Here is a 20,273-nt window from a genome sequence, read left to right on the forward strand (position 1 = left end):
GCAGAGACAGGAAGCTGAAAGAGGATAGAGAACACTGGAAGTAGACAATGTTTTGAAATCTCAATGCCCACCCTCCAGTGATGCACTTCCTCCAGCAAGGCTACACCATCTAAACCTTCCAAAAGAGCAATAGATGTGGGAATAGATGTGCAAATGCTGGAGCCTATGGAGGACATTTCTCGTTCAAAGTATTGCACACACTCGTGACTGTGGCCCATACTGCTTCTTCCCCCATGACAGTTATCACCACCGTGAGCTAACATGCTCCCATGGTCTTGGTGTCATGGGCAGGAGACACATTAGCATCCGTAAGTGCTCTTCCTGTGACCACGTGTGAGCCAGGGCCTCTCTCACTGCTGTGTCTTTCCCTCAGGCATCGCGCTCAGTGCGCTCCCCATGTACCTCAATGAGATCTCCCCCAAGGAGATCCGAGGCTCCCTGGGCCAGGTGACGGCCATCTTCATCTGCATCGGCGTGCTTGTTGGGCAGCTGCTGGGCTTGCCTGAGCTCCTGGGAAAGGTAAGTGTGGCTTTTCGGATCGCCATAGCTGCTTTCATCTCACTGTTGCCAGGCCACAGGGAGCCCTTAGAAGTCTCCTCTCTGAGGTGGCGATTCCTGAGGGCTCGTGTGGTACACATTTATGGACACATTCTTAGAGCATAAATATTACATAAAGACTTAAACCTTAGGTTCAAGTCCACAGCTTACCAACCAATGACAACAGCTACATTTGCATTAATACAGGCTTTGCTCTCTATGCTTAGGGGTTGGAGAGATAGCTCAGCAGTTAAGAGCACTGGGTGCTCTCCCAGAGGTCCTGAGTTCAATTCCCAGTCAATCACATGGTGGCTCACAACCATCTGTAATGAGGTCTAGTGCCCTCTTCTGGCCTACAGGCACACATGCAGGCAGAATACTGTTTACATAATAAATAAATAAAATCTAAAAAAAAAAACCTATATGCTTCTTACCCAAATATTTGGTTAGTTGTAGTTGTGTTGTTTTCAGAGGATCATGACATACGTACGGTCCTGTAACTTGCTTTTTTCATTTAACGCATTTTTGGGTGTCTTCCCAAGAAATTCACTAACTCTACCACAATCTTGAGTTTGTCTTTTTCCCCCCTAAATAGTTGTTCAGTCTCCTAATTTTCTTTGCTGTATGAGGAACAGGAAGGATTAGAATCTCAGCTCAACAATGTACTTAGTTGGTGGGCTTGGCAAAGAATTATGCTCATCTAGGTTGGTATAGAGCATGCCCAAGGGTGAGTGAGGGTTAGGGAGTGGTGATGGGGTCTGGGAGAGGAGAAGGCATAGAGACAGGATGAGACAACGGAAAAGACCTCCAGATAAAGCAGTGTCTCTGGTAGTAACTGAGAGGGTCTGGCACCAAGAGAGCAGGAATGAACCATGTGGGCGAGGAAGATGCATGAGGAGGGTGTGTGAGGAGGAAGGCAAGGGGCTGCTCACTGAGCCCATCAGGACACTCCAGGGGCACAGCAGTGGGGCGGTGGTGTAGCTAGATCCATGGCAGAAGGGGGTATGAGGAGGTAAGGGAAAGGGAACAAACTGGAGTGGGGAGGATGAGGCTGCCTCAGAAGTCCAGTAGGAAGCCGTGGCTGCTGGCACATGTGGCCAGAGCCAGCAGTGTCTGTGGTTAGGGAACAGTGCATTGGTCAAGACCCGGAAGGAAACTGAGTCCATGGTACCTACTGCCTGTGATGGGTAGGAGGGTGGCCCAGACGCTTCCTGGGTATACAGAGGCCTCTCCTGGCCTCCTCTGGGATGAGTGCAGGAAGGAGGAGGACAGGATGCATCAACTCACGACTAACACAAGCCAAGGACTGCTCTGAGTACTTAACAGTGCTCGATGCCCACAGCTCTTAGCACTTGGACTCCAGCAGCAGCAGGGTAGGGAATCAAGACAGCTTAATGAGCAAGCACACCAGGAGAGCGCTCACAGGCAAGGATGCTTTAGTGAGACATTCAAAGCCTTACCATCGCCTCCTGCCTAGATCCTGCGTACAGCTTAGACTCTGTAGACCCTGGAACTGAGAGAGAGACAATGCAGGACTCAAGGGCTTTCACATCTGTCTGCTCAGCATGTCTCACCCAGCTACGAACCCAGCACTGGCTTCTCTGGGATGTTCCAGCTTAGGAAAAAGGGGTTGATTGTGCATGGGCTTCTGTGCACTGCCTGACCTCACTCGCTCTGGATCCAGCTCCCATCTTACTCAGTAGAGGTTCCATAGGTCTGAAATGTTGAGATTAAAAGACAACTTTCCGTGACGGGTTGAACTAGGCTCTCGGGTTTACATCCAAGCTCTTCCACAGGGGGAGGCGTCCGACCTGCCTTTAGCTATGGCTTTGTGTTGCCGTGCAGGGCTCCTTACATCTCAGTTGGTCCAGATTTTCTCCGAGCCACCTGCCTCTCACCTCTCTGTGTGCCTTGTCTGGAGTGGCTGCAGGCCCACTCTTGTTTTCCTCGTTTACAAAACCAGAAACAACGCCTGCTCTGTACTTCCGGTTGTCTGGTGCCTGACAATTTCCACAATTAGTGTGAATGTGTGGAAACAGTCTGTCTGCCCCAGGGTGAGGTCTCACATTAAAAGGTTCGTTTGCTTTCTGTTTAAAAATATTTTTAAGTTCCCAAAGTGAACATTTGTCAGGGACAATAAAAACAATATAACAACCACAGCCCGAGCCCTTACAGCAGAAAAGTATATTAAAGCTAATAAATAGCAGACTTGTTCTCCAGGGATTAAAACAGTAAGTGCTTGCTTTACTGGACTCTAACTTCCTTGTCGGTCATCAAGCCTTTCGGATGTCAATACTGAAGCCTTTCTGTTAGCCTAGGCCCTCTTGACAGCTCCGACTTCATTCATTCACTCAGTCAGTTAACAAATGGTCAAAACATTGAGTTGGAGGCTGGAGTCCTGCAATCAGCACTCCAGATACATTCACCTTAATGAGGCTTTATAGACAGCAAGAGCTGTGTGACCGTTAGCAGTTCACCCCTTCCCCAGCATTCTTGGTAGCAGGCCTGGCTCAAAGTCCCTCAACCCCATGTCCCACCTAAATACCATTTCCTCTGGGAGCATGTTGCCGACAAATATGTCCTCAGAGCACCGTGTGCACGGGTCTCTCCTGTTCTGTGGTTTCTGCTTGCTTCCATGTTTCCTCTGGCCTGGGGAGTGTATCTTGCTAATGGTTGCTAGAGTCCAGGGGTGTCAAGCTTATCCACACCCTGAGCAAGTCTGTAGGAAGCCCCATCGGCTGTGTGCCAGATGCTGGAGCTGGCCGCTGCTACTGCAAACACAGGTAGCCAGACTAGATGCCACACTCATGGAAGCCACAGGGAGGCAATTAGCAGTGGTTGGCAGATGATGGAAGAAGCAGGACGCTGGCCTTGCTCGGGGAAGAGTGGCTTTCCTACAGAAGTGATATGAAATGAATGTGTTAAGGATAATTAGGGTTTGTATTGGCCAGGGATGGGTGCGGGGACTCCGTGAAGAGGAGCCAGCTAAGCAGAGAGAACAGTTTAGAAAAGACCCTAGCCTTTGTTTAGAGGCAGAAAGATCTCCACTGGGTGGGGTCCCTTTGCCCAGGTCTTAGCCACCTTCTGTCTCTTGTCATTTTGATAATGGCTATTGTAAGGGTGGGAGGTGATACTTCACTGTGATTTTGATTTGCATTTTCCTGCTGATTAGTGGAGTTAAGTACCTCTTCAAGTACCCACTGGCTAGTTTTAAAGATTTCTTTTACTTGTTAATTTTATGTACGTGTGTGTGTGTGTGTGTGTGTGTGTGTGTGTGTTCCTGAGATTATCTGCCTGTACCAGGTGCACACAGGTGCCCTTGGAGGTCAGAAGAGGGAATCAGATCACCTAGAGCTCTTTACAAGGGGATGTCCAGTTTCACCAGCACCTCAGCCAAGACCAGAGGGATTGCCCCAGTTAAGCCGGAGCAGATGGGACTGGAGGAATCTGTGGCCTGTGGCAGCTTAGGAGGAGTCAGTGAAACCTCTGGCCTGTTAGCCAGGTAGAGTAGTACTAGTACAGATCCCAAGTCAGGAGCCATAGTGGAGGAACAAGAACTTTTTAGGGACCAAGGTGACAATGAATGGCTCAGGTTAGAGACTACCTGGAAGAATTGACCTGAGAACATAGGCAGCACCTCTGTTCCCAGGCCGCTAGTGCTGCCCTGGAATAGCAGGGCACATCAGCTGGACTCTGGCATGTTGGGCCAGCAACTGTGCCCACCGCCTCACCTGGCCAGTGTAGAGGGCACTGATCCCTGCAATCTGTCTTTCCCTGTGTTAATTTTCATTATTATTATTGTTATTATTATTATTATTATTATTATTATTATTATTATTATTACTGTGATAAAAGACCTGAGGAAAAACATCTTAAAGGAGCAAACATTTATTCTGGTTCATGAAACTCAAATTTAGATTTCAGAAATTTAGTCCATGGTCAGCTAGCTGCATCACTGAGGGCTTGTGTTAAGGCAGGACTTAATGACAGCATGCACAGGGAGGAAGATGCTTTCCCTCAGTGCAGTGAGGAGGGAGGGAAGGAAGGGGGAGAGACAGAGAGACAGAGGGTAACAAGATCTATTCTTCAAAGGCATTGCCCCAGTGAATCCAGCCACATACATGTTAATTCACTGGTAAGATCAGAGCCCTCATGGGTCACTTTCCCAAAGTGTCCCCTGGGAATACTACACTGGGAACCAAGCCTTCAACACATGAGTCTCTCTCTCTCTCTCTCTCTCTCTCTCTCTCTCTCTCTCTCTCTCTCTCTCTCTCTCTCTCTCTCTCTCCCTCTCTCTCTCTGGGACACTTCACCTCCAAACCCCAATATTCCCCATCAAATTGGATTTTCTAGTCTGAGCTGACTCTGGCTGAAACAGTGGTTCTCAACATTGTTTCCTAACACTGGGACCCTTTAACACAGTTCATCACATTGTGGTGACCCCCCCGCAGCCATAGAATTATTTCAGTGCTACTTCATAACTGTGGTTTTACTACTGTTATTAATTGTAATGTAAATATCTGATATGCGACCTCAAGGGGGTCACGACCCACAGGTTGAGAACCACTGGGCTAGGAGACTGTGCGTAGCTCAGTAAGCATCTTGGGTTTGGGTTTATTTGTTGTATTTTTTATGTGCACACCCTGTGAAGGTGGTGATTGGGCTTTTGATGAGGGAAAGAACATCAGACAGAAGTTTTTTCTTCATCTCCTCTGGGGTTTTGTGAGTGGGAGCCACGGGCATTTCCCCAAGTGTGAGGATTTCATTTCTTCATTTTAATCTTGTTTCTCATTTACCTTCAAAGGTGGAGACATCTAAGCTTTTAAAAACTCAGGTGGTTTCTTTGAAACACAAAGGAGGGAGGAAGTGGTGAGAGTCACTTTTGGACTGGGATGGCGGAAGACAGAGAGTGATCCTGGTCCAATTGATGCCATAAATTTCATCAGACTTGTAAAAACAGGGATGGTGGCACGTTTCTGTGACAGCTTTTGCTTTCAAGGGACATGTTAAAAGGCATATTAATGAAGTATTTCTCTAACAAAGATCAAAAGAAGGAAGTTGGATGGAGACCATGGAGAAAATGGGACGGGAGGTGTGGACACACTTGGGCAGCCACTGTGGCTGAGGCATCAGGCCGGGCAAGTGGAAGCTCAGAGCTGGCCTCTTCTTCCAGGCAGGGATGCCAACCACGCACTTCATATCCGAGTTGCTCCAGCACAGAGCTGTGCCCTTCATGCTGGCAGGGCAAGCTCTTTATCTACGCAACCGTCTCCCTCGCCGTGCCTGTTGGAATACTTGACTCTCAGAATATGGTATAAAGCCCACCCACATGTGTTTTTCCTCCTCGCCTTTATTTCAGTTTCTCTAAGGTACCTCTTATGTCAAACACCCCTTCCCCGTTCGTGTTTGCCATGCCCTTAGATACATATCAAGTTAGCATGTGCCCATCATGTCCCTGGGGCCTCCACATTCTCTGGCCCACCCTGAAAGGTTTAAATAGTGTGTGACTTTGTGTCCAGCACAGTCCCCTCTGCCTCTACTGTCAAAGCTGGAATCTTTCCTTTGCTTATTATCCCCGGGGATCCACAGGACCATTCTCATCTCAAATAAAACCGCTATCGAATGTTCGATCCAAATTACATCAAACCGATACACTGATTTGGGAAGGCTGAGGTTGGTTCCTGTTTTTCTGCTGAGAAGCATGTTTCCCTACTCATTTTGGTGCTCCTTAATATTACTCGGTTGTAGTGACAGGAGTGCTGTATTTCATTTCTTTTTATTATTGCCATTATTATTTATAGCTGTAGCTCCCTGCCTCTCCACTCCCCCTCAGCGCTCTCCAGGTCCCCATGCTCCCATTTTATTCAGGAGATCTTGTCTTTTTCTACGTCCCTGGATGCAGGGTTTTGAGCCTTACACAAGCTAGGCCACTCACTAATCCCCAGCCCTGCTGCTGCATTCTTTACCAAGAAAACATTCGCTGCGACTGTGTATTAACTCCCAAGCTATTCTGTTTTGTTGCTAGTGGAATTTCTTTTCTGCATTTTTGTTTTCCAGCCGGTGATTGGCAGGTTGGTATATGCTGATCTGGGACTCTTTTTCACTTCTCAGAAGTGTTTGTCACTTGCTCACCTAGAGAGTTCAAACTGATGGCTGTTGATGGCAACCTCAGAGCTATGGTCTCCCCTTCCTCCCTAGCAACCATCATCACTTCCCCCCCCCCAGTGACATCCATGACGGGTTGTGGTCTCGATGCTGCCATTGCCACTTGGCACAGTGGGAGTCGGTAGAGAGTTTTATTAGAAACAACTATCATGTTTCCCTCTTTCTATTTAAAGGTTTGTTTATTTTTAATTTCTGAGAATGAATGAGGGCTTGCATGCATGTTTGTGCACCACTGGGTGAGGTGCCTGCAGAGACCAGCAGAGGGCATCAGATCCCCTAGAACTGGAGTTACAGATGGTTGAGTTACTGTGTGGGTTCTGGGAAGAGAGCCCAGGTCCTTCGCAGATAGGAAATGTTTAAACCCCCAAGGCAATTCTCCAGTCCTGATGATTATCTTAATTTTTTCCCAAATTGCTGACAAATTATTTTTGAAAGAAAGATCCAACTCTTGACACATCCCTTTCGCTGTCTTCCCTCTGTGACATTTTGGAAGATAGATTTGACAGTGTTATTTCTAGAACTTTTAATTTGCCGTGTTCTCAAGAGACACTTTCCCAAATAATTTGTCATTTTGATTGCAGTTAAGTCAAACTACTCAGAGTCTTCAATCCCACATAGCTCCGATTTTCTCATTGCTATTCATTGTGTTCTGTTTTGTTGATAAAAACTAACATATGTGTGCTTTCCTGTGCGGAAACATGAAGGTTGATTCTGTGGTCATTTTGTGATGACCACAAAAACAAACACTCTGTGTTTGCTTAAGAAGTATAACTCCTTTCTAGTGCAATAAATGCAGTCCCAACATGGAAAGTGTTTATAAAAGACCTTAAATCAAAACAATTACCCATGACATTAGAAAGCAGAGACAATGCATGCCACTGTCACAGAAAGAGTGACCTTCTGGGGAAGGGCCCCAGGCAGTCACCACACCACAGCTAAGTATCTCATGCCAGCCAGCCCCAGGCTGTATCCAGTCACTCCCGTGCTGGGGGATTTGGATAAGCTGGTGAACATCAATGAGACTGTTTCCTAGCTACACAATAGGTTTAATAGTGGTGTCTCTCCCATGGTTGTTCCACATGCCATGGAATACACAGCAGGCTCTTAGAGCAGCTGTGCAGCTGGTATAAAGTTGGTGCAGCCATGCAGCTGGAATGAAATTGGTGCAGCCATGCAGCTGGAATGAAGTTGGTGCAGACATGCAACTGGTATAAAGTTGATGCAGACATGCAGCTGGTATAAAGTTGGTGCAGCCATGAAGCTGGAATGAAGTTGGTGCAGACATGCAGCTGGTATAAAGTTGGTGCAGATATGCAGCTGATATAAAGTTGGTGCAGCCATGAAGCTGGAATGAAGTTGGTGCAGACATGCAGCTGGTAGAAAGTTGCTTCAGATATACAGCTGGTATGAAGTTGGTGAAGACATGAAGCTGGAATGAAGTTGGTGCAGACATGCAGCTGGTATAAAGTTGGTGCAGATATGCAGCTGGTATAAAGTTAGTGCAGACATGCAGCTGGTATAAAGTTAGTGCAGAAATGCAGCTGGTATAAAGTTGGTGTTAGCCACCACTCAACTCATGCTCAACACTAAGAATGAGACTTTAATTTCTGTCCAGGTTGAAAGCTCAGTCTTGGAGACACTTGACTACAGTGTCTATGGCACTGAGGCCAAGGCCTGAACTTCCCAACTTTAAGCCACATCTGTGCAGTAGAATCTCTGGTCCCCTGTGGGGAGATCAGAAGGGCACCCCAGAGCACAGAGCCCAGAGGGGTCAGTCCCTCTTGGTCTCTGTTTATGTCAAGTGCACCCCACTCCAGGAGTATGAAAGTTCTCATTTTCAATGAACTTCCTGACTTAGCACCCAACAGACTTCTCTGAAATTCAGGAAGGAGAGAGCTTTTTGCTTTTGTCAAGAGAATATTCATCTGGGAGAATATATTTCAAGCATTTGCACCTGGGAGAAGTCATCAGTCACCCTGACTTAAAAGTGACACCTTTCACCAATGAAGGAGGATTCTCATGTAGGTACTGCCTTGCCAGCTTCTATAGCCCAAGAAAATACCAAGTTGTTTGAGAGCAGACACAAGATGAACACCTTTGTATGTTCATTCTCTGTGTCTCCATCTTTTGTCTCCTTCCTTTCTTCCTCCCTTCCTTCCTTCCTTCCTTCCTTCCTTCCTTCCTTCCTTCTCTCTCTCTCTCTCTCTCTCTCTCTCTCTCTCTCTCTCTCTCTCTCTCTCTCTCTCTCTCTCTCTCTCTCTCTCTCTCTCTCTCTGTGTGTGTGTGTGTTTGTACATATGTGTTCATATCTGTTTGTGTGCATCTAGGGTCCATACATGTGTATGTTCATGTGGTGGACAAAGGACGACTTAGTTGTCATTTCTTAGGCAATTTCCACCTCTTTATTTTGAGACAGTGTCTCTCATTGGCCTGGGACTCACCAAGCATGCCTGAATGAGGCCCGCATGCCCCAAGAATCCACCCACCTCCACCACACTGCAGCATGCCTAGGAGATCATGCTTATAAGGCAAGCATCCCCCTGACCCACCTTTGTATTTCTAATGTTACACCGAAGTCTAAATGCCATTACCAAAAGACATCCAGTCCTCTTTAGACATATGGGCTTTCCACACAAGATGGCAGCTGCATGGTTTTTTCCCATGACAAGGTTTGGATTTTCCAGGAGGGTGGCATGGAAAGCTTGGTGACCCGTCTCCCATCTCCTTTTCCCATTACAGCCACCCTTCTTCCCACAGAACAGCTAAGCCAGAGGACATAGAGTTGAAACACTCCAAACTTTCATTCCTGGGTCATCCCTGAGTCCTTCCCAGAATGTGTCTCCATGCTTCTCCTACTTCCTTTCATTCCTTTAATTGCTTCATCCTTCAAGGGCCGAGAGCAAGGCCCTCCTTAAGGTACCTTCTATCCTGCCAGGCACAAGAGTTAGCTCTTTCCACACAAGGCTCCTTCCTCTACCTCTCTCTATTTCATGTTCTAGTCAATCAGTTGTTCACCTGTTGTGACTTCCCAGAACACAACATCAAAAGTCTCCTCTTTGTTATGTCCAAATGCAGAGTCTACCCACGCCCCTCAGGGAGGAGGGAAGGTACCCTTTTGACCTTTGACCTTAAATCTTCTAATGCTTCTAAGAATCTAACAGGACCCCACAGTAGTGGCTGAATGAAAATGGTCTCCATAAGCTAGTATATTTGAATACTTGGTCCCCAGTTAGTGGAACTGTTTGGGAAAGATTAGGAGATGTGCTTTTATTGGAGGTACCTCACTGGGGGTGACCTTTGAGATTTCAAAAGCCCATGACATTCTCAGTTAGCTCTTTCTCCCTGCCTCACAATTGTTATCTAAACATGGAATCCCTCAGCTTCCGCCACAGTGCCATGTCTGCCTGCCTGCCATGATGGCCATGGGCTCACCTCTGAAACAGTAAGCGAGCTCCCAATTAAATGCGTTCTTTCATAAGTTGCCTTGGCCATGTTGTACCTTCAAAGTAATGGAGCAGAATCTAAGGCATTCGCTCCATGCTTATTTATGGCCTGGGAGGAGCATAGACGAGACTCCTGCTGGACATCAAGTGCTCATGGTGTCTGGCTAGGGTGAACCACCTCTCCTGACTTCCAGGTCTCTGTACATCAAAACAGTCTCAATTTTGATTTAGCTCCAAGGCTCCTGGCCGCTTGAACTGATGTGGTGATTCATCCCTCCAGTGGGGGCACTTTACCTCCAGAGCCAGTCCAGCCATACCAGCTCTAGCTGCAAGCAAGGGAGCAAAGGAAGCAGCGATAAATTTAACAGTTTTTGAAGTCGTGTCAAATGGAATTGTAAAGAAGGCCTTTGAGGCTCGTCTGAGCCTAGCTATCTCCTCTCTGAAGGGCCACAGGGGAAATGATTAGTAAGGTTGCCCTTTGAGGACGTGCTGTGAGTGGGAGTAGGAAGGGAGGCGATTCTGGAGGTGAGTCACACGCCCCTGAGGACTGTGCCTCCACTCCCTGGCTAAACCGCCCACTGCATTGCTTTCTCCTGCAAATACTGTCTTCCAAGTACTGCCTTCTCAGCTGAACCAGGGCCCCTGAGCTTGCTGTCTGTGCAGCTCCCATCACCCCCAGAAATGGGCCCAGGGACCATGGCAGGTGCTGGCATCCATAAACCTTGCCTCCCATATACTTACACACTTCTAATTTTCTGGGCTTCTTAGTACACTGGACCCCCTAAAGGGAGGAGTCAGGGAAAGCTTTTACAGGCAGGACACTCGCAAGTGTCAGAGCACAGAGGCATGGCCCGAATGACAAGTGTGTCCTATAAGGCTTTAAGGAAACCCAGGGGTGGGAGAGCTGTGGGGAACACATGCAATGGAAATCTTTCTAGAGACGGTGGCATCTGCACTGTAGTGTGAGGGACAATCACCCAAGTGGGAGGGAAGGGAAACACAGGTCGAAGGAGAGGAAACAAATAGCCCGTGCAAGAACAAAGAAATCGAGAGAGTCTAACATGTTTGAAAACCGAGAATGCTGCGATAATCCCGCCTAGGACACGATGCCAGGCAATGGGACGGGCAGCCAGCTGCTCCCACGTGTGATAGCCCTGTAGGAAGTGAGCTGACTTGGATGTCAGGAAGTGCTATGACCTGGACAAGCTGGACAAGTGACTTCAGCTCTCTGAGGCTCAGTCTGTGTCTGTAAAATGGGAATGACCTACACTCCACAGGCCAATGTCACCATGAGAGACACCGTGTATGTTTGTTCAGCCTTGGGGTCTACAGACGACAAGCATCATGCCAAGCACACGGCTGTGTCTCCCAAATGAAGAGCACATTCCCTGCTGCATTCAGAAGCCCCTGGCATGGGGTCCAAGGTTCAGTTCTGATCTGTTCTCACCTCTAACACCACCCCACTTCCTCTCCCTCACTAGCCTAGCCCCACCCTCCCGTCTCACACCACTCAGGCACCCTATGGGAATCCTCCTTGTTTCCTCCTCTATATCTACACCATCTGCTTTAAGGAAGACCCAACTGAAACGGCAGAAAGGAGCAGTTTCCCTGGCCCCTCTGAAAGGAATGGGGTGTACGGTTGAGCCCACAGGGCTTCCAGCAAAGCTTTCCTTATCCACAGAGTTCTCAGATCGACTGGGGTGCTTCCATGGGAGGGTTATCCTCGAGATGCCCTGCCTTCTTGCCCCCTTCCAACTGAATCTCGACTGTCTTAGGGTTTCTATTGCTTGGTAAACAGCAGGAATATAGACACCCTGGGGAGGAAAGGGTTAATTTCAGCTCACATGTCCGATCACAGTCCATCATCCAGGGGAGTCGAGCAGAAACCTGGACAAAGGAACCTGGAGGCAGGCACAGAAGCAGGAGCCATGATGGGGGTGCTGCTTCCTGGCTTGCTCAGCCTGGCTTGCTCAGCCTGGCTTGCTCAGCCTGCTTCATTATAGCACCCAGTTTAGGGCTGGTACCCATAATGGGCTGGAGCCACGCACATTAGCCGCTCCTTAAGAAAATGCAGGCTTCCCTACAGCCCAATCTTATGGGGACAATTTCTCAATTGAGGTTCCATCCTCTCAGATGTCTCTATCTTGTGTCAAGTTGACATAGAACTACCCAGTACAGGCATTTTTGAACAGTCTGTTTTAGTAAGTTCTGCTGTCCTATCTATCTCTACCTATTACCCTTAGCCTGCCTGCTCCAGTAACCTCCCATGGGTTTCTTCTCTGCTTCCATGTCCTTTGTGTCCTCTGCCCACTCCCACCCCTCCTCGCGCACTCTGTACTGCGATGCTCTTAGTTTTAATTGCTGAGGCCCTTTTCCTCTGTGCCTTCGCCTTTCCATGACATCCCTTGCTTGATTCCTTACTCTGGAGTGGAGTCCCCTGCGTTGTGTCTCTCTTTGCTACCAAGTTCTTTATCTCTCCTTCTGCCTCTCTCCTCTGTGCTAGAGGCTTTTTTCCAAATATCTGCTGTTTTCCTTCATATTTAAAAAGGAACTAAGCAGATCCTGATGCAAGTTTGGCCCCGCACACATGGCCTGAGAATGTGCACAGAATTTCGATGGTTACTGCACCCACATAAGCAAGCACTTGCCTTTTCTACTTTTTTTCTCCAAAGGTCAATTTCTCTTACCAGAGCCAAAGATGCCTATCTTGGGACCTAGGTCCACCACAGGTGACAAGGGCTTTAGGCTTTATGTTCCTGTTGTCAGCCTCATGCTTTGCTGCTGGGCCTGGTCTGCCCACAGCTGTGATCACCACGTGTCCACTGATCGGGCAAATGGCACTTCTTGAGGCACGGCAGCGGTTGGCATAGAAGACGTGGGGCTTGAGGGTCTTCTCCCAGTCTCCACTTGCAATGCAGGGCCCTGCTTTGTCTTGGGTGGCCCCTTTGTGTTGAGCCATTAGGAGTCTCTAGGATGAGAGCCTTGCATCCTTCTGGGTACCCCCACAGAGGCTCAAGTCCTCTACCCCCACTTTGTTTTGTGCTTTTCAACACTGGGCTGAAAATCTCATTGCACATTTGTCACCTGGGCAGCCTCTCATCCCTACGGCCACTATGCCTGTCAATGCCAATATCACCATGTTTAGGAATCAAAGACAAACAAGCACAGACTATCTGCCTTGTTTGTTGGGAAGTTTCCTCTTTTTCTGTAAGCCTCTACTATGCAATATCCAGTGATACCCTGAAGACCTCAGACAAATGGATTTTAAAATAGTCACATTATGAAATGCTAGATTAGAAAACACCCTCACGAAAGCTTGAAGCATCCACCCTTAAATGAGGAACTGAGGCTTCCATGGCTCCCAACTGCACTTGAATGCCCCTGGTGATGTTCTCTCTACCTCCCCAACAGTGGTTTGCAGGAGGAGGTTGCTGGAGATCACAGTGCCTTGTGATACACTCATAGCATCCTGATCCAAGCTGCACCTCAGGCCTCTTGAATCTGCATCTCCAGAGAGTGCTCCAGAGGCTGTGAATGGCTAGCACTGGCCCAGCTTGGTGATCTTTGAGAGACAAAGTCAGGATCCAAACATTACCCATTTTTATTGATCAGGCTTTGTGGGCAAGCCTGGCTGTGTAAGCAACAAGCAAGACCAATCTAGTCCCGCTGTCTATGTGCACGGGAGCATTTGAGCCTGTAGAGAGGACACTGGCCCAGCCAAGGTGACTGCTGTGCCCTGATGAGGGGAAGAGACAGAAAGAGACCTCTCCTTGTTCACCATGTCTTTAGTCCTCATCAGCCAGCATGTCCCAATAATTCCTCAATGACTGGGGTCAACTGCAGCCCTGGGGACGGTCTGGTCAGCGTGAGAGGACAGGGATGTGCAGGCAAAGTCCTGCTAGGTCGGACTTTGCAGCAGTGGAAGTAAGGATATTTCTGTCCCTGACAAGATGAGGCTTTAAGCAGGTTTCTCAAGGAGTGGCTACACTTGAGTCCTGTCTGCACAAGGGGCTGTTGAGGTGTGTAGTGACGGCAATGACAGCCTTTGACTGAGTGTGGCTGAGAGCCAGCTGCCAGGCTGAGCTCTGAGCATGTGTTCTCCTGAAGCCTCCTGATAGCCTATACCGTAGGCTAGCTGTTGTCTCTTTCACCTGGCCTGTGGTGGCTACACCAGCTTGTCAAGTAATAGTGTGTGACCGAACTGTCCCTCTCTGGGCTTTGACTACTGGCCATGGACTTAGTGTTAGGAAAATGTGACAACCAGAGCTTGCCACTTTTGTCAGCTTCCTGGACAGGCATCATCAATGTTGACCTGAATCCCCAGAAAACAGACTCAGGGCATCACAGAAAGGTGGTCCTAGAAGATAAAGACCACAAACCTGTGGTTCTAGGACTCTCATTTATTCATTGGTTTAGTGTGCATGCCTGTGGGGTGTGTGTGTGTATGTGTGTGTGTGTGTGTGTGTGTGTGTATTGCAGCTCTGTGGACCAAGAGCATATGGGGAGCTGGAAAGCCAATGGCAGAGATTCCATGATAAATGCTAAAGGCACAAGGCAGACCCTCTTGCCCTTTCTGAGCATGTCTGTTGATAAAGGAATGACAGCGTGACTGAGGTGAGGGATCATCACTGAAAATCATACTGTCTCCCTGAAGAGAGTGCCCTGAGAGCAAAGTGTGCTCACAGGCATTGAGGATGTAAGGTGTCACTGAGGTGTGGTGTGAGGGTGGGGGTACCATGCCCATTCACCAGGTGCTTTAAGAAGATCATGATGGAGGGGAGTAAAAACTAGGAGTGCACGAAGCAGACCACCAGTAGCATGATTGAATCCTGGGGAGAAGCAGCACTGGGTGATGGGTCTCCAGGCTCTGTCCCTAAGGATATCCTCAGTGAGCTTGTTGGGGAGGGCACATGCCTCAGGGAGTTAAAGCCATGACAGATGGGTAGGTGGCAAAACCATAGTATCGAATAAATCATTTAGTTTGGCAGGGAAACTGAGGCAGGTGCTCATTTCAGTATTGCTAGGTTAGTGAGGGCTGGCTGAAGCATGGGAACACACAAAGGAGATTTTCAGGATTCTTAGACTGGGGTGTCACCCTGCAGCAAAGGGCTCAGAGGTCAGGGCTCCAAATAGCTAGACAAAAACCCTGGGTGGGGAAAGAAAGTGAATTGAGGAGGGCAAGGTCCCTACGGGAGGATGTGTCTATTCTTTAATTCCTAGGCTCATAGCCAGACTTGAGATGTGTTCCATACACCCAACTCAGAGGTCACAGGCCCTAGGCTTTGGAGACAGCAGATGTGACCTTATACCAGCTCTTAAGTTAGTGTGGATCATATAGGTTGACTGAGGACTCCAGCAAGGGTTTGAGGAGAGGACCAACATTTAATGGCTGTTAGCCTTGTATCAGGCCCATGCTAGGAAATTCTCTCACCCTCGCAGTAACCTACAGAGGGAGTGTTATCGGCTCTACTCATTTTCTAGCTGAACAAATGGATCCAACAAAGAGCAAGCTCAAGGCCCCGTAGCTAGGAGCAGAAAAATCACAATGTGAACGTGGATCTAATTTCACAGTTGATGTCCTTCCTCTGACCTTGGGCTCCTGTATCCCCAGATGACATCCGAAGTTACTAAGGTGAGATCCCATCCCTTAGTGTGTCTATACATATCTCTGTCCCTGTGCGACCCACTGCCTTTGCAAGCCTTCCACCCCAAGTTCTGTTTAGAGGCTGCTGATCCATGAGGGATGAAGAGGCACATGGCAGACAAAGGGAACAATGAGACTCAGAAGTCAGGGTGATTCAAGTGGAAAGCAGAAGGCTGACAAAGGATTTAATCATGGGTTTCAACTCTAAGGAGCGGGGCTCTGAGAATAGCAGGTAGTTAACTCTTTAGGAAGCAGAAGAGAAGAGAACTGTACAAATATATAGTCAGGGAATTTGGGAGTGCCTTAGGAAGGTACTGCTACATTATGACATTTTTGAGCCTGTGGACAACAGAGGTTAAGGGCACAGAGCTGATGACCACCTGCTTGGGTTCAGTAGCACTCCCCCACCCCACACAGAGCTATTTATAAAGAACGTAATTGTCAATGGAGTAAAAAGAAATTCTCGTTAACCTTGGTTTCCTCAGCTGAGAATCAGGAGCCCTAGCAGGGGTGCCAAAGACAGTAAATATGTACAAACTCAACAATGTCTCATCTAATAGGCTGGCCAGGGACAGTTCAAAGAGTTAAGTGGCCTTCAAAACCAGTGTGGGATTTTGACTCTCTTTCAAATAGGAGCAGAATAAAGTTGGTTTATGGGTAACTTCTGCTGTTGGACTTTATTCTGCTCCTTTATTCTGCTCAGATTCTTTATCTATAAGAAGGCAATAATGGAGATTGCTCTTTGCTATGAGATCGCCTGAGAACCAAACAAGGCAGAAGACAGGAAAATCATTCTGAAAACAGGAAATGGTGGGAGGAACCGGAAAGGGAATGAGCATTGTATGTATTGGAGTATGGGGCCCCACAGGGGGCACAGTGAGGGTGGTGCCCTTGGATTGTCTTGTCATTATTTGTAACACAGGGAAATGGGATGATAATATAACTTGTACAAGAATCCCTCTTAATGTAGAAAGAGAACCAACCCATGGACACACACTGAAAATATTTAGAATATAACACATGATTGTAAGGAATGCAGATGTGATATTTTAGAAGCTGGAATGGACTCTTGGGGACAGATTTGGAGGTGGCAAAAGACTGCCATTCCACACTCAGGTAGCCATGTTCTAACCCAGGGCACTAGGAAGCTGTGACCGCCAGGGCCCTTCCTTGAGAAGCGGCTAAAGGAGGGAGACATAAGGTCACTGGAGCTCTGTAGTCATTTGCTGACGGAGCCATTTGCCTTCTGAATCTACGAGTAGAATAAGGGCCCTGGAACTGGTCAGTGTATAAGAGAAATCCATTCCCTCCCTCATTCTCATTTGTTTCTCAGTAGAAAGCAGCTATTGGGTGCCACTGCAGAGGGACATGCTGGGTTCTGGGCTCACGTGGGTACAATGCCAAGGAGTACCATGGACGAACAGTGCTCCAGAAAGACAGAAGGTCAAATCCAGCTCATCTGGCTTGAGCTGCAAGCCTCTGGCTTGTGGCCTTGAGGCTTCTCCCAGGAAATCTTAGGTTGCTTGTCCGCGTCCATAATGATTGGAGTATAAACAAATTCCTGAGTTGCCTGCTCAGGAGCAGGGCCTCTTTCCACTCACTGGGCGACCTGTACCAGGCTGAAAGGCCTTCCTCAATTATGGTAGCTGTTACTGCTCCTTATTAGAATGCTCCTGGTGTGATATTTGCTTATAACCCACGCATGTCCTCCCATATACCTCAAACCATCTTGAGACTCATTATAATACCTAATGCCATGCAAATGTCATGTAAATAGTTGTTGCACCATATTGCTTAGGGAACGATGACAGAGGAAGAGGTCTGCCTATGAATGTTCAACACAGATACATTCTTTCTCTGAATATTGCCGATCCTCAGTGGGCGGCACCTCTGGGTACAGAATGTACAGGCAGAACAGACAGACCCTGTTCATTGTTTACTACCATAGTTAAAAATTGTTAATTGAAATATATGCCAGTTTATGCTAAAACCCCTGTGGTTTTTAGAATAGTCACAAATGGTACCAGCAGTGCCCGTCTACATTCAGAATCTTCCATCGTGCGTGAACGGAACCCGCCTGCGTCCCTCCACACTCCTCACTCACGCTTTTCTCTCTGACCTTCCACAGACCGCCTGACTTCTCTCGCGCATGCTCCTCTAGTCACAAGCCTCCCCAAGCTGAAAAGCCCAGCTTTGCCTTGCCCGTCCTTCAAAGGGACATGCAAGGATCGTGCTGGCCTCTAAATAGGAGTAGCCGCTAGCTTCAGCAAGGGGAGGAGGACTGGAATCGCCTTGGAGATGAGGATTGAGCCAGCACTGGCCGAGTGCCCCAATAGGCCACCTCCAGCTTGCTCTGTGCTTCAGGGGTCCCTGCCGCTGCACCTTGGTAATGTCTGGAACTCTCGTGGACTCCCTGCCATCAGAGTTCCACAGAGGGCCTCAGAAAAGCTGACAGGGACAATGTCCCTCCTGAGAGCCATCACAGCTGGCAAGCGGCTGAGGACAAGCAGTCACATATGCCCAAGGGCTCTGAATAAGCCAGCAGACCTCTGCCCATCGTGTGAAGTCTTGTCTAGTTCCATCATGCCTCATCCTTTCCAGGACTATTTCCTTTTCCTGTCTTAGGAAATAAAACACGCCAAGTGCTCACGTTGGAGCCAAAGCCTTCATCCTCCCTATCAGCGCAGCCTATGTGGCCTGCTCCTATGCAGGGTGCACAGAGGGAGCATATTTGGAAAACTGGGTGACAGACAGTGAAGGATGACACCTTGATGGGCACAAGAATTTGTGCTCCATGCTGCATATAAATTGTACTGGATGGGAGCCACTGCACCCAGTAAATTGATGGCACGTGTTGGAGGTGGCCATTTGTCCTTCCCTCCCGTCTGGAAGGTGAAGATCCTCCACACATAAGGGCTCCTTGTCCCCAGGGATGGCCTGGGAGACCATGCCATCCTTCCTTCCCCTATCTATCTTCATTGAAAATAGGAGGATTGTGGGCACTGCACAGGGGTCTTGGTCCAGTGTTCGCACTCAAGCAAGTCTGGCTCCATGCCCATGGCAACCTGGGAGGAGCCATGCTGGAGGAGTGGAGGGGATTCAAGGAGACCCCAGGTTGGCTGTGGTGGTCCAAGTGAGGGAAGCAGCCATCTCTGGTACTCCCTAGGTGGCTTAGCTGCCAGGATCTACTTTCTTTTCAGAGATGTGCTAGGTTGTCATCTCATGGAGATGCCGAGGACTCCACATCAACTCGGTGTGGAAGACGCTGTGTGCACAGGGCCGTTATCTCATCCGCTCCGTTCCTCCCCTTAGCAGTGTGGACAAGCTGAGCAGAGAGGCCTCCCGTGGAGTCCAAGCTGCTTAGTTCAATGTCCCCAATAAATCAACCAAAGTCCTCCTCCATCAGCAGAGTCTTCTCCCTGCAGGAGAGCACCTGGCCATACCTGTTTGGAGTGATCGTTGTTCCTGCCTTGGTCCAGCTGGCAAGCCTGCCATTTCTCCCTGAGAGCCCACGCTACCTCCTCCTTGAAAAGGACGACGAGGCAGGAGCCATGAGAGGTGGGTCCTTTGCTTCCATCACACAGTGCCCGCCTATACCTGCATCTCAGCAGGACGCTATGCCGAGGACCAGGAAGCCAGACAGGGAAAGCAGCATCTTTGCAAGCACCCAGTTGGGTGCTGTAGGACAGCCGCTCTCTTTGCCTCCCCTCCTGCAGACACTGGTCAGATAACAGAGGTTCTGGAATGTGAAGACAGTGACTGAGGAGAGGCTAAGAGATCTGATTCCAGAAAGCAACTGGGCTTGATGGAAGAAACCGAGTCCTCTCCTGGAAGCCTGGTACATCCTAACTTGGGAAAACTCCTCTCCGCCTGCCCAGCTAAGACAGGGACCTTGGGGAAGGCATCAGTTCTATATAGTCAGAATGGGCAATGTGGAATTCAGGGAGTGAGGCTCTGCAGTCTTATTTCACAGTCCAGTACATGTGTGTGTGTGTGTGTGCATGCATGTGTGTTTGCATGCATGCATGTGTGTGTGTGTTTGTATATACATCTTAAGTCATAAAACCTGATAAATACTATACCTCCACGTGGCAAAAAGAACAAAGCTACTGAGATCCCGGCCTTGGGTTGAAACAGAATACTGAGATCTGCATTTCTATTAATAACAGTACCAATTTCATGCCAGATATTCAGCAAACAATTGACTTTTGACATGCTGGGTGTTCTGTCAGGCAGTGGGAAAGACAGGAGCATGAGATGGCATCCCTGCCCTCCTGGAGTGACCTGGGTGGTCTGGTAGGATGGACAGACATGTCTGAGGGTAGCCAGCCTAGGTCATGTGCTACTAGCCAAGCCTGTGCGAGGCCTTGTGTTCAATCTCCAGTTCTCCAAACAAAACAGAAGTCCAGGTGGAGCATGCATGCAATCCCAATATTCTGAAGGCTGAGGCAGGAGGATCCCCATGAGCTCAAGGCCAGTCAAGG

At 48.5% G+C, this 20,273-nt stretch overlaps 1 protein-coding gene across 1 annotated transcript in view; it reads left to right on the forward strand.

Annotated features, from left to right (window-relative positions):
• The window catches only part of Slc2a9 (solute carrier family 2 member 9), a 138,669-nt gene that overhangs the window by 41,518 nt on the left and 76,878 nt on the right, over positions 1-20,273 (forward strand). The window contains exons 5-6 of the mRNA XM_038344433.1: positions 374-519; positions 19,215-19,347. Coding sequence (XP_038200361.1) covers positions 374-519; positions 19,215-19,347 — 279 coding nt within the window. The remainder of the gene's footprint in view (positions 1-373; positions 520-19,214; positions 19,348-20,273) is intronic.

This window comes from Arvicola amphibius, chromosome 1 (genome assembly GCF_903992535.2).
Source record: "Arvicola amphibius chromosome 1, mArvAmp1.2, whole genome shotgun sequence".
Lineage (NCBI taxonomy): Eukaryota > Metazoa > Chordata > Mammalia > Rodentia > Cricetidae > Arvicola > Arvicola amphibius.